Here is a 13,891-nt window from a genome sequence, read left to right on the forward strand (position 1 = left end):
TGTTTCCTCCATCTGCCAAGGGACCAGCAAGCAGCCCAGTGCAGCGTTTAGGGAGCCAAGTACTTCGTGTATACTCTTCCCTAGCACAATGCCTACGCCGTCTTCTATGTTTCTGTTACTCTCCCATTAAAATGGGAGCAAAGAAAAGGAGTGAACGATGTGGAAGGATATGGAAGATGAACGTGCAATAAAGTGGGCATCGGGCGGTGGAATCCTGTGCCAGTTCTGGGCTGGAAGCAGGCCAGCGTAGTGTGTGGATTCCTAGTCCTGTAAAACTATTCTGTTGGGGCCTGGTTGTGAGGTTTTTGGTAGCTCTCAGGGAATAGAGCCACCAATTTAGGGGCCCTACAGCAACCAATGCGGTCATCTGTGGTGCCCATGCGCCCCCTGGTGCCCCCCGCTGAGTGCTGCGCCTCTTACCCCCACCTCTAGGCTTCCAGAAAGCTCCTGGTGCATTCTCCGGCATTCTCTGGGCGTGAGTCACGCAGGTTTGCAGCCAGCCCCAAAGGGGGTGTGCTTGAGCAGAGCGCTATAAATAGGGCGCTTCCCCGGTGCTCACCACCCGCGTCACCAGGAGGAGTGCACTGGAGCCAAGCCGCAGACCGGTGAGACAGCTGCACCTTTCCTACCCCAGCGCCGCTGAAGCCACACCAGCAGGGATGGGAGGGCAAGGGTAGCAGCTAGGTGGAAAGCTGGCGCAGCCGTGGGGAAGTGGGAGGTGACTAGAGCCCCATCACCAGACAGCCGAGCACGGGGTTGGGTAGGGGGTGCACGCTGGCTCAGACTCCGGAGTCTCCGTGTTTTTTAATCCAGATCACAATTTCACAGCTGTTCAATAGGCCACATGCAAAGATCTTCCTTTTGCAAAAATGGGGAAACTGAGGCTTGAAACCTGCCGTGAGATGCGGGAAGCGCAGGGGTGCGAGTGGCTCAGCGCGGCGACTAGGTGCGGATCTCTGTAGTGGCTGTTGTCTTTTGGGCATGAGTCATTGCATTTGGACTTCCCTTCCAGTTCCTGGGACAGCGCATAATAAATAAGATGTTGCGTATTTAAAGACGTGCTGCAGACATCCAGACCTGCTTTGCTGAGCTGAATGCATCCATCCAGTTCTTTAGAGAAATGCTCCACCAGGCCGAGACGTCTGATCCCACCGGATCACTTTATAGATGGTAATCTGAGGCCTGGAGACCATTAGAGGCTCAGCCTCCAAACGTTATATGAATAAGAAACTGAAAGCCCTTTGGCTTTTCAGAATTTTTGGGCCCAGTTTTAAAAATGGTGCCGATGCTGTTTTTAAAGGAAGAAGTTAGGAATTCAAGAGTCCATACAAGTTCTCTAACAGGCATGCAATTTAGTGCCCGACCCTGTGAGAATAGTAAAACAACCTGCAAATGGTAGTCAATCAATGGAATATTAGGCAGCAGCAAATGTGTGACTTTTTAAAACTATTTAAAAACAGGACCTATGAAGGGATGGTTTATAAAAATGCATTGGGAAAAAAATGGAGAAAAAAATTTACGCCACAATGGGAGAGGCTGTGTTTTCCTACTAGATAAGGAGGTCCTTGGCCCTGATGGGGCTGATGCACCCAGGGTAGTTGGCAGCCAGGCAGTAGGCCAGCCTCCAAAGGATGACAGGAAGTAAGTCAGTGTAGAGGGAAGGCAGCGGACCAACAACACCACAGTGCCGGGAAGCTTGGGAGACTAGCAGATTCTGACCCGGAGTCCCTATTACCAGCAGACCTAGAGGAAGTCTGTTCTTAGCTTTACCGATCGCTTCTTTGAGGTCTGTATCAGGTCCATTTTACAGATAAAGAAACCAAGGCTGGGAGATTTAGGACTTTTATTGTCAAGGAAAGAATATTAAAATGAGGTTTCAGAGGGCCGCATTCTTCCTGGGGGTTGGGGGTGGGGTTGGCTACAGGCTTGCAGTGTGTCTTGGGGAGCCTGGCAGGTGTCTGGGCGTTGGCATTCTCTAGAAGTGCCCAGGCTGAAGAGCAAGCAACCCTCCCTTTCTTATTTGGGAACTTGGTGGCTCTCCAGACCCCAGGTCTCCTTTGGCAAGCCCCAAGCTCCCTGCTCCCTGCAGCTCATCTTGATACTGCTTCGCCTCCCATTCAATGGTCTTCCTTGACTGCCCTGCTGCCTCTTCCGGGCACAATACTGTCCTCGGATCAGAAGCCATTTCCAAGGCTGTTAAATGGCTTTTCCCAAAATGGTCATGCTTGAGGATACTCCCACCTACAGATATTTCTGTGGCTTTGTCTCTGATGTGTCAAGGGGTCTGTCCCTGCCTGGGGCATTTCAGGCCTCAGTGAGCACCTGGGAGGTCTATGAGATCAGGGCCTTCCCAGTGGATCATGAACCAGGCTGGCTGAGCCACCTATCTATCCCTGGGAAAGTCTCTTCTCCCACACCACTCCTCCGCTCTGCGTGCATAATTAAGCCCTCAGCAGAGGCCTTGCCTATTAATGATCTGCCCAGTGTGTTGATGGGCCTGCCTAGCTGAGAGCAGGTTTTAAGAGTGAGCCATTCCAGGAAGAGAGATCGCTCCCTTTTCCCTGTTCCTGTGGGTATAGGAAGTTGGTGAGCCCAGATAAGCTATTCTGGGCAGGGTTGGAGATGCAAGGGGTGTGTGTGTGTGTGTGTGTATGTGTGTGTGTGTGTGTGTTTATGCAACCAATCCAGCTTCTGGGAAAGGATCCATTGTGTAATACTGGGGCTTCAGCCTGTGTCCCCTGGCTCAGGGCAGCCGGCCCAGTGGTGGCAGTGGCCCCTTGGCAGAGCATGCTAGTTCAGGCTTAGAGGCAACAGGCATGTGAAAGGGATTTGCTGGAGCCAATGGGCTTGTCCTCCTGAAGGGGCTTTCTGGGGTGGGGGTGGGGGTGGGGGGCTAATTGCTAATCTCAGGCTTTGTCCTTCCCCTTTCTAATTCTGCCTTCTCTGCAGTCCTAAATTCCTTCCCTTCCCATTTTGCTCTTACCCCACCCCCTCCCCAATCCATACTCAGCCTGGTGGCACAAGCGTCGCCCAGAGATGGTGAGATGGATTGAATTTCCCGTGCTGATGGAAGGGTGTGCATATTACCACAGGCTCACTTGGATAGCCTTGGGAGGCCAAGGGCCCCCTAAGGGGAGCCCAGGGCTGTGCAGTGAGTGGGAGCGGTGGCACAGTACCATGGAAGGGGATAGGCGAGGGATGTTTGCATGGTTCGGGAGAGGTATCTTTAGTATTTGGCATGTTAAATATGCTCTGGAGACACAGGAAACTCATCTGCCCTGTCTCAGGCTCTTATGAGAAGAAAGAAACACAGCTTGAAGCTTGGCCCCTCCAACTCCAGATAGCCTGGCTCCTCTGTGCAGCCAGACCACGGAACCACGGTTCTTCCCAGGGCCTCGCTGCCTCCAGTGTCTATAGAAGGGGTCAGTTTAATCTTGGTTTTATTCCCCCGTTCTTGAGAAGTAGATTGCAGTGATGCCAGATGAGGAGACAGATGAGGGCCACGTGTTCCAATCCCACCCCACCTCCCCTCTCAAGGAGCTGTAGCTGGGTGCAGAAAACCTGGAAGCTGCCCAGGGGTTGCCATGACATTTCTGCTGTTGTTTCCAGGACTCCAGGTTCCAAGAAGGCCACGCCATGAAGATTCTCCTGCTGTGCGTGGCACTGCTGCTGACCTGGGACAATGGCATGGTCCTGGGAGAGCAGGAGGTCTCTGACAATGAGCTCCAAGGTAGGTAGACTGAGCCACTGTCCCTCTGGTGGATGCTGTAGGGCCTGGGGCAGGGCCATCCCTCAAAGCTCAGTCCCCAAGTGCTGAGGGCTGTTTGAATCCTGGGTCTGTCCATGCCCTCTGCCCTCTCTAGTTCCTGCCTTGATGTTTTTGTGGTCAGGTGGCTTCTAGACATTGGCCTTTGTCTCAAGCCCCTCTGTTGGCTGCCTGCCATTCCTTTGTCATTACTGGTCCCCTCACCTGGCTCTCTTACTCTTCTCCCAAAGCAGTGCCCTAGACCCTTTGAAACTTTGTCAGTCTTCCCTTTGTGTGACATCCAGGGTTCTTACCGATGTGTCTCCAAACCAAACCCCCCTGGAAAGCCATATCCCACCAGTTTCCTCCTCTGGAAAAAGGGCAATGCAATTTGACATGGAGTAGTCACCTGAGAGCGCCCTCTCCCTTCCTCCCCATCTTCCAAGGCTTTTCTGGAAACCCGCCTTTTCTCCCTCCTTCTCTCCTAACCTCTTGCTCATAGCTGACCAGTTCTGGGGGGGGGGGTCTTCCTTAAAGACAATGTTATCTGATTCTTTGATGTGGATACACACGGTGAAATGATTGCTGTTGTCAAGCTATTGGCTGTCCATCACCTCAACTTATCATTGGGTTCAGACACTTAAAATATGTTCTCTCAGCACACTTCAAGGGTAGAACACATTATCAGCCACGAGCTCTGCTTGGACCATTGACCTTGGGGCTTACTTGTGTTGCTACATCATTGAAGCTCTTGCCCTTGGCTCAGCGGTCCCCCCTCCCGCTTCTCTTTGTTTGTGTCTGGCAACCGCATCAGGTAGAAAACAGAGGAGGTGTGGGAAATGGCACTTGACACAGGATAAGTAAGTGGTATCACCGTGACATGATGTGTCATTGCCTTCGTCACCTGGGGCAGTGTCATGGTTATGGTCTCCATGGTGAACGCAGCTCTTCATTTATCTCCCCGTCTCCATGGTGTCTGGTGCTACCCTGTCACCTGACACTGTGCATTGTAGCAAAGAAGTGCCAGGATTGGGTTAACCTGAGCTTCGCAGAGATAATTTCCAAAAGAGCACTTTTATTATACCTTGATGCTTAGGAGGTTGTTTTGTTTTGTTTTGTTTTCTGTTTTCCTTGAAATATTCTCTGTGGCTGTTGGCTCTCCAGGGTGGCATGGTGGGGTCAGTCATAGTATGGCTATCCCTCTCTGCACCACTCACTCCTGTGTTTCTGAGCTGTGACTTGGAGTCTACCATGAGCCCTTTGATGGGACATAGAGGCAGGACTGAGGCCATAAGGACTGCCACAGGCTTGGGGTGGTAGTGATGGTGTCTCAGCTTGATGCCCCCAGCACTCCCCATCAAAGCATGGCTTTCTCACCGTCCCCCTGGCACCCAGGCTATTTCTCCAGCCATTCCTCCCCACCCCCCTCAACTCACTATACCTTCCTCTCTCTCACAGAACTGTCCACTCAAGGGAGCAGGTATATTAACAAGGAGATTCAGAACGCTGTCCAGGGAGTGAAGCACATAAAAACCCTCATAGAAAAAACCAACGCGGAGCGCAAGTCCTTGCTCAACAGTTTAGAGGAAGCCAAGAAGAAGAAAGAGGTAGGGCCAAGCCTTGGCTGAGCCCAGGCTCTCCCTGCTGGAGGGGAGGAGGGGACATGGTGAGCAGGTGCCTTTCTGGGTTGCCATGGTGTCCAAGGGCGGTCCTCGCAGGGTTCGGCTAATGCTGGACTGAGGAGCCAAGGAAAGCACATTCGCTTGTGGGAGCCTCAGTGCTGAGGCCTTGAATTTGGTTTCCTTGCAACTCTGGTCCAGGGCCTGAAGCCCAGATTCATTTCAATAGGTTTTTCTAACCCTTGCTGTGGGTGGGGCATGGTGCAGGACTCAGCGGTGTGTGTGTGTGTGTGTGTGTGTGTGTGTGTGTGTGTGTGTGTATGATGGCAGCATCCAGACATTTCCCATTCTTTTCTTCTGTATTCAAAATGACTTTTAACATGAAAGTGCTTATTGAAATATTTTAAAATCAATGTAAAATTCTTGTAATCTATCCTTAGACATCCATCCATTCATTCATTCCCACTCAGATATAGGGGAGGGGGGGCAGTTTTCAAAACCCTTAGTAGAAGCTGAAGTTGTGGATTTAGCACCAGGCCCTCCAGAGGTTGTACTTCTGTAATTTATAAATTACAGACAGCAAGGTATGAGCGCCACAATAAAATAGAGCAATTATAATGGTATACCAGTTATACCATACAGAAGGCTACGCAGATGTGATTTCTCCCACTCAAGATATCTCAATTCCTCAGCCTCCACAATACTATTTTTAGACTGTGGTTGACCATGGGTAGCTAAGAACTGATAACAAGGGACTGCCCTGTTACCATTTGTTTGTCATCTACATTTGAACATCTATGTTGACTCTGGTACACACACACACACACACACACACACACACAAACTTATCCACAGATCCATCCATCCACTTATTTATTTTCCATATTGATATGTAGACGCACACATTTGCTATAAACTAATATCTCTTCAGGCGGAGAATTTAAATTTTTTATTTTAGCAATCCCCGAAGCCAACAGCTGAGTCAGGGGCATGGTAATGAGTTTGATGGTTGATTTGACTGGATAGCTTCGATTTGCATGTCAGGGGCCACAGTGCTAACAGAAAGATAAGACTGCCCTCTTTGGGGAGATGAGAGGAGACAGTGAGGTGGTTTAAGGGAGAGGTGGGGCCTAAGGAAGAGACGGTCAGAGCAGCAGATCAGAGTGGACAGGAAAGCTTAGGGAATGGCTGGGCCTTGAAGAATGAGAGGCTCCTGAGAGTGTGGCTGGGGCGGCCCAACAGAAGGGCTAGAGCAAAGCCGTGGGCACCAGGAGCAACCTTGTACTCAGAGCGGGGAGACCGGCTGGGTCTCTGTGTGGGTCACCTGGCCTTCTTGCCATCTCCCTGAAGGATGCTCTGGAGGACACCAGGGATTCTGAAATGAAGCTGAAGGCATTCCCGGAAGTGTGTAACGAGACCATGATGGCCCTCTGGGAGGAGTGCAAGCCCTGCCTGAAGCATACCTGCATGAAGTTCTATGCACGCGTCTGCAGGAGCGGCTCGGGGCTGGTCGGCCAGCAGGTGAGAAGGAGACATGTCCACAGCCTGGGTTCTGGATGGGGAATGTGGAGAATCCATGAAATAGGCCTCATTCCATATGCTGGGTACAGTTGATTAGCATTGCTTGACTGTACATCGTTCTAGTGTCATGGTCGATTGGTGATGTCTGCTTGGCAGGTACCATCTCTTTCAAGACCTTTACCTGGTTGGGTAAAATGGCCTTATGGGATGGTAGAATCCTGTGTTAGTATAGGAAAAGGGAATTAAAAAAAATATTTAGTCTATTTGCATTAATTCTATCCCTACCTGTGAGATTCACTTGGTTCGGACTCAGTAAAATTCACTGTTTCCTCAAGGCTGAGCAGCTAAGCGGGAGTGGCTATTCTTTCTGGCCCAAGGTGAGACTTGTGAGCCATGAGAAATGGATTTGGGGGGACGGTGCGGGCGGCTGACAGGGTATCCAGGAGGCAGAACAGTGGGAACTTGGGTCAGCTTCTGTGCGGCCACAGGGGGATATAGGCTGGAGTGCACACAATGCCTTAACTGTACTTCTCTGGGTCCCAGCTAGAGGAGTTTCTAAACCAGAGCTCACCCTTCTACTTCTGGATGAACGGTGACCGCATCGACTCCCTGCTGGAGAGTGACCGGCAGCAGAGCCAAGTCCTGGATGCCATGCAGGACAGCTTTGCTCGGGCATCTGGCATCATAGACACGCTCTTCCAGGACCGGTTCTTCGCCCGTGAGCTCCATGACCCCCATTACTTCTCCCCCATCGGCTTCCCACACAAGAGGCCTCATTTCTTATATCCCAAGTCCCGCTTGGTCCGCAGCCTCATGCCTCCCTCCCACTATGGGCCTCCGAGCTTCCACACCATGTTCCAGCCTTTCTTTGAGATGATCCACCAGGCTCAACAGGCCATGGATGTCCAGCTCCACAGCCCAGCCTTCCAGTTTCCAGATGTGGATTTCTTAAGAGGTTAGAAAGCAATTGCTTTCTTTCCAAGAAGGAATGGGAATCTCCCAGATATCTAGGCTCTTCCAGGGCTTGACCTGTGCTGGTTTTATGTTCCTAGCAGCCTCAGAGGCTGGTATTTCCTCCATTTGTAGGGTAAAGGAGCTAGGATGGGGGAAAGAAATGCAGATAGATGTGGGGGGGCAGTTCAATTAGCATTTGTAGAGATTGGAGCTCTTGTGTTTGTTACAGTGAACTCAGGGTGTGATCTGGGGCTGTGCCTCCTATAGGATCCCAGATATTCTTTCTTGGGAACTTTTGAGGGTGTGGTGTGAGAGGCCCGCCCTTCCAGGCAATGAGTCTGTGTCATCTTAAAGAAGATGTTCATGCCTGTGACCTTAGCGTGTAATGCCTGTAAGGATGAAATACCACGTAGACACGAGAAACCGGTGTCTGAGGAGTGATTTTTTTTTTTTAGTGCCTTGGGTCTTAACACCATGTCCTACATGGTATGGTTTGCATTAGAAATAGAAGAAGTCCTGGCATCCAACACACATCTACTGTAGCTCCATTATCTAAAGATGGTTTATGTTGTCAGGACACACTTGTGCTCTCTGGGACTTGAAGGCCAGTTAGGGAGTACCATCAGTCAAGGAGAACAAAGAACAGCCATGATGTCAGAAGGCACACAGCTGAGGGGATGTGGCAGGAGAGATCTCCTCAGATGGAGATGGTGGGAAGGCAGGCAGTACCTGCTGAGAGCCATGGGAATATCCTCAGCCACAGGGAAGTCCCATGGCTGCAAGCAAACAAATAAGCTGGCTGCATCGTGCCCTGACCAAGGCACTGAGCAGAGGTGTAGAAGGCCGTCGAGTGGGCATCCTTCCAATGTGCCATGTGTCTCATCCTGCCCCTCTTTCCCCTCATGTGTCCAGAAGGTGAAGATGACCGCACCGTGTGCAAGGAGATCCGCCGCAACTCCACAGGATGCCTGAAGATGAAGGGCCAGTGTGAGAAGTGCCAGGAGATCTTGTCTGTGGGTGAGTCTGGGAACCAGTGGTCATCTGACTGTGGGTCTCCAGTGACTCACTGGTACTATCCTTTTTCAAAGACTAGCTCTCTGCCTGTGAACTCTTAATCCCTGGGAGACTCCTCACCCTGGTGCACAGCCTACTCCCCTCATATCTAGAGCTTCATTATTTGGGAGCTGGGATAGGACCCAGTGCCTCCTGCATGTTAGGTGAATGCTCTACCACTGAGGCACATCAATTTTACTCAGAATAAAGTTCAGGTGCAGATTGTTCTTATATAGATGAGGTGGAGCTAAAGTGCCCACCACCACCCCTGTGGCTCACTGGCAAACCTGCAGTCCACGGTGGAATTACACTGTATCGACCAGTAAGCCACAGCACATTCCCCTGGCTACTTTGTTCCACAGTGCCAAGTACTGTAGACCCTGATTTTGAACTTCTGATTATGAAATCTTTGGCAACATGCGTTTTGTTTAACAAGTGCTCGCCGCCGGGCACTGCTGCAAACACGTCATAGGTGTCTGTTCGCAGAATGATCTTGTGAGCTGAGTACAGCTCTCTTTCCATCTTGCTGGATGGCTAAGTGACTTATCTAAGATTACGAGACACGAGGCTTCTCACTTAGGCTGTGCTCATGAACAGCACCCTGGGGTTTTTTCCCTAGGAACCTTGAGCTATGTCCTTGTGATGGTGGTCCTTGGTATCCTGACCGCATTCTTTTTGGTGGACTAGTCCCTCAGAAAAGGAACTGTTTTCCTTCATCAGTTCCCCAGGCAATCTGGGTATGGTGGCATATCCCTATAATCCCAACATTTGGGAGGCTGAGGTAGGAGGGTGGTGAATCCAAGGCGCCAGCGAGGTTCTGTCTCCATGAAAACAAAACAAAATACAGCAAACCCAAAACTGTTCCCCACAGACTTGTCAGGTCTGGCTCTCAAGCCAATGCCCTGCTTCCAGCCTGATCTTTACAGCAGCTCACAGTACACAGTGCTCCTGCTCAGATCACAAGGAGTCAATCGCCCTCTTTGTTGGCTGGGACAGACCTTCAGAGACTGGTTAAATATTCCCAGCCTCATTCCTGCAATGTTAGGAGGCTAGGAAAAAAAAATACTAGTGCTTTTAAAGGTTATAGTGTGACATTATAAACAAACATGGGCCACACCTGCAGGCTTTCCTTTATAGTTGAAAGATGGGGTGCCTGAGCACAGAGAAGCCAGGCACCTTATAGATTGGATCTCTTACATCAGACTTAGTGATCCTCTCAACAGTCACCCGTTAGCTCTTATTTACGGTGCTTATAATGGTATCCTCTCAACAGTCACCGTTTCTGTCACCCGTTAGCTCTTCTGTACAGTGCTTACAATGGTATGGATAGGCTTCACAGAGACCTCTCGCCTGGGACATCTTGCCTCAGCCCTGTGGGCAGACCTGACCATGGCTGAGCATTTAACAACATTTTTGGCTTCAACCTGCCATCTACCAAGAGCAACCCTCCCTCCACTGTGACAATCAGAAACATCTTCAGATTGTCTGGACTGTCCCCTGGTGGGTGGTGTGGTCCCAGGTTGAGAACCACCGTAATACTCTGTCCTTCCCTCCGGACTTTCTTGTTTGGGCTAATCAGTGGTCAGAGTGCTCCGGTTATTCCTGGAAGATTTCTTCTCATCTCTGCTTCTGGTCTCCAATCCTGTGTCTTGCTCCATGCAACATTATATCTTATTTTAACTATGAACAATTGTATTAGCCACATAGGGCCCAGAAGGCATCTCTCTTGTCTTGCTTAGTTTGGATATAGCCTCTCATAGATGTTTAAAAAATAATTGAGGAGGGGGTAGGCGTTGTTAAACACTGGTTTTCAGAAAGCATGAGCACTTTGTAGGTCTCAGTAGCCTGATGCCTGCAGTGCACTCTTGCAGAAGAGAGGATGCCAGAGTTCCTATTTCCTCCTGGTCATCTTGGGTGGACAAGGGCAGGCAAGGACTGACCCTTGGGCACCAAACACCTGTGTTTTGTAGACTAGGGACCTGGCTGTCTCTTCTGCAGCTTCGGTTCTGGGAAAATGGTCTTACTGAATCTGTCAAATATGTTCAAAAATAAGTTTGGAGACTATTCTAGAACCCTGGTCTCAGGGGAGGAAGAGCTCAGGTTGAGGAGTTGAAGATGGGGCTTCAATCCTGGTTCCACAGGTTGCTTCCCCTATAGATCTGAGCAAGGTCCACCTAAGTAAATAATGATCCTCTTCTTTGTGGCGTGTCCAGTGCAACAGTAGCTTCCTCCTATTTTGGAAATGAGTCCTGGGAGGAGCTCAGGGAGCAAGAGTAAGTCTAGGAACACGGGGGAGTCAGCATAGGTGCTCCCCAGAGCACCGTCAGCAGCATTGTGACAGGTCACCAAGACTGGTCACGTCTACCGCTCAAAGAAGACTCAGCCACACTGCTCTGACACAGCTTAGCACAGCTAAGCCATTGCATCCCAAAGCATGAAGGGGGCAGCACCTTGGTTTCTGTGTCCGGGGAACTGTAAGAGCTGCTCTGTAGCCCTCCATGGAAGAGTTCCTCTGCTTCAGATTGTGGCTGCTGCAGCTGGTTCCCAGGGGCGTGTCCGTCCCCTTTACCCTCCCTTTCATGCTTCTGCCTTCTGCTTCTTTCTTCTCTGGGCAGACTGTTCAACCAACAATCCTGCCCAGGCTAACCTGCGCCAGGAGCTGAACGACTCGCTCCAGGTGGCGGAGAGGCTGACCGAGCAGTACAAGGAGCTGCTTCATACCTTCCAGTCTAAGATGCTCAACACCTCATCCCTGCTGGAGCAGCTGAACGACCAGTTCAACTGGGTGTCCCAGCTGGCTAACCTCACACAGGGCGAAGACAAGTACTACCTTCGGGTCTCCACCGTGAGTTGTATCCCAGTCATTTGATAAGGCTGAGACCCATGTGTGATCCAGAGGTGATGTGTGTCTCTTAGAGATGTGGTGGGACAAAGGTCCCACCTAGGATTTACACCAGCAGGGACTAGGAAAACTGTATGCACGTTGTAGCATTGAAATGCCTTTGCCCCTTCAAATATCCAAGTCTCATTTCTAAGATGAGGAAAGAGAGAGGTTCTGTGGCTTGCTAAGAACAGACAGTTTTGGGCAACTTCCCTGGGTCAGCCTGTCAGCCTGGCTGTAAAGCTGCTTCCTGCCCAGGGCCACTCTGAGTGCCACATGAATTGGTTCACTGATAGCCAGTGAGAACTCCGTTTCCTTTAGTTCGTGGACCCCACCACCCACCCCCTTTGACCATAGCCTGGCTAACATTTGTACAAAGCAAATGTTGGGGTCAGGTGTTGTGGCGCGTGCCTGTAAGCCAGCACTGAAGAAACGGAGGCAGGAGAGTAGAGAGCTTGAGCCCGGGCTGGACTATATAGTGACGGCCTCTCTCATACAAAGCAAAACAAGAGAACACAACAAGAAGAAAACATTCAAAAATCATTTCAAGTTTCTGGAGTGCCTACTTGGCTAGTCATTTTCAAGTAACATTAAAGGCGTGGTGGCACACGCCTTTAATCCCAGCACTTGGGAGGCAGAGGCAGGCGGATTTCTGAGTTCGAGGCCAGCCTGGTCTACAAAGTGAGTTACAGGACAGCCAGGGCTACAGAGAGAAACCCTGTCTCAAACAAACAAACAAAAAACAAACAAACAAACAAAAACAAAAAACAAACCGAGATAGTTTTGCTCGGAATTCTCTAGGCATCCAGAAGTGACAGATAACCCGTAGATCTGTTTCTGGCTGAAGGGGGCAAAGAGCAGTTCCATATATCCTTTGACAAAGAGGGGTGCACTCTCTAGTCATCACGTAGAGACACTTCTCCTGCCTTCCTCTAGGTGACCACCCATTCTTCTGACTCAGAGGTCCCCTCCCGTGTCACTGAGGTGGTGGTGAAGCTGTTTGACTCTGACCCCATCACAGTGGTGTTACCAGAAGAAGTCTCTAAGGATAACCCTAAGTTTATGGACACAGTGGCGGAGAAGGCGCTACAGGAATACCGCAGGAAAAGCCGGTAAGCAGGCAGCCTTTCTGTGACCCCAGGGACTGGTAAACAAGTTTTTCCAAGAACCTGGAGGCCTGGAAAGTCCTCAGGAGTCCAGACAAGGAACAGACTATGTATTCTGGGCATACGGCCTATCCTTGAGGCCAGAGCCCACGGGTAAGCTAGGGAAACCCCGGGGATTTTATTTTCTTTGCTCTGGGAAATGTTTTTCCTTGGTGATAAAGGATGTGGGTGTTGGTGGCTGCTTCTTGGGGGATACTGATTCTCTTATCCACTCTCCTCTTTTTTTTTTTTTTCAAGTTCGGAATGAGACAGAAGCCTCACCTTCCTATATGTAGGAGTGTCTGGGAGGGAATCTCCCAGCTCCCCGAGGTGGCTGCAGACCCCTAGAGAACTCCACATGTCTCCAGGCGAGTAGGCCTCACCCAAGCAGCCTCTCCGTCCTCTGGATTCTGTACACTAATGCCTGCACTTGCTGCTCTCGGGAAGAACTGATTCCCCCATGCAACTAATGCAATAAAAGCCGCCTTGCGATACGCGTCTTTTGGGCCTGTTTTTGTTCTTGATTCTCCTGCAGGCTGCACATCTTGGTTTGGTATGGAGGGGAAACAAGGCTAATAACCGGGTCAGTTGCTAAAGCGCTTGCCGCAAGAACATGAGTTTGGTAAAGCCAGGCATGGTAGCACCCTCTTGTAACTTAACCTCGGCGCTGTCAGAACAGAGGAAAGAGGGTCCCTGGAACTTGCTGGTGTTCGGTGAGCCTCAGGTTCCAGTGAGAGATCTTGTCTCAGAACACATGGGTAGAAAGAGACCAAAGAGCGACATGAGGTCACGCATGTAAAAATGAACAGCTGAGACTGTATAGGGGTCTCCATACATTGTAGAGTACTCATGACACTTGGAGCACCTTCAGCTTTGGGAGAGTTATGTTCCAATGAGCCACAGAGGCCAATTCCTGAAGCCTGAGACTTTCCCTTCCCATCACAACACTGTCTGTGAGTTCTGACAAGGTGGA

The 13,891-nt window shown here is 50.4% G+C and overlaps 1 protein-coding gene across 3 annotated transcripts; it reads left to right on the forward strand.

Annotated features, from left to right (window-relative positions):
- Positions 1-399: 399 nt before the first annotated feature.
- Positions 400-13,417, forward strand: Clu (clusterin). 3 transcript variants are annotated; one of them, XM_029469115.1, is made up of 10 exons: positions 578-605; positions 3,288-3,422; positions 3,610-3,730; positions 5,204-5,352; positions 6,715-6,885; positions 7,429-7,840; positions 8,752-8,856; positions 11,508-11,737; positions 12,710-12,885; positions 13,177-13,417. In XM_029469115.1, the coding sequence occupies exons 3-10, from the start codon at positions 3,637-3,639 to the stop codon at positions 13,184-13,186; spliced, it is 1,347 nt and encodes a 448-aa protein (XP_029324975.1). In that variant the 5' UTR covers positions 578-605; positions 3,288-3,422; positions 3,610-3,636; the 3' UTR covers positions 13,187-13,417. The 3 variants fall into 3 exon arrangements, with proteins under 3 accessions (XP_021037384.1, XP_029324975.1, XP_021037385.1); XM_021181725.1 differs by lacking the exon at positions 3,288-3,422 and having other exon boundaries at positions 400-605; XM_021181726.2 differs by lacking the exons at positions 578-605; positions 3,288-3,422 and adding an exon at positions 1,659-1,786.
- The last annotated feature ends 474 nt before the right edge of the window (positions 13,418-13,891 follow it).

Source organism: Mus caroli, chromosome 14 (genome assembly GCF_900094665.2).
Source record: "Mus caroli chromosome 14, CAROLI_EIJ_v1.1, whole genome shotgun sequence".
Classification (NCBI taxonomy): domain Eukaryota; kingdom Metazoa; phylum Chordata; class Mammalia; order Rodentia; family Muridae; genus Mus; species Mus caroli.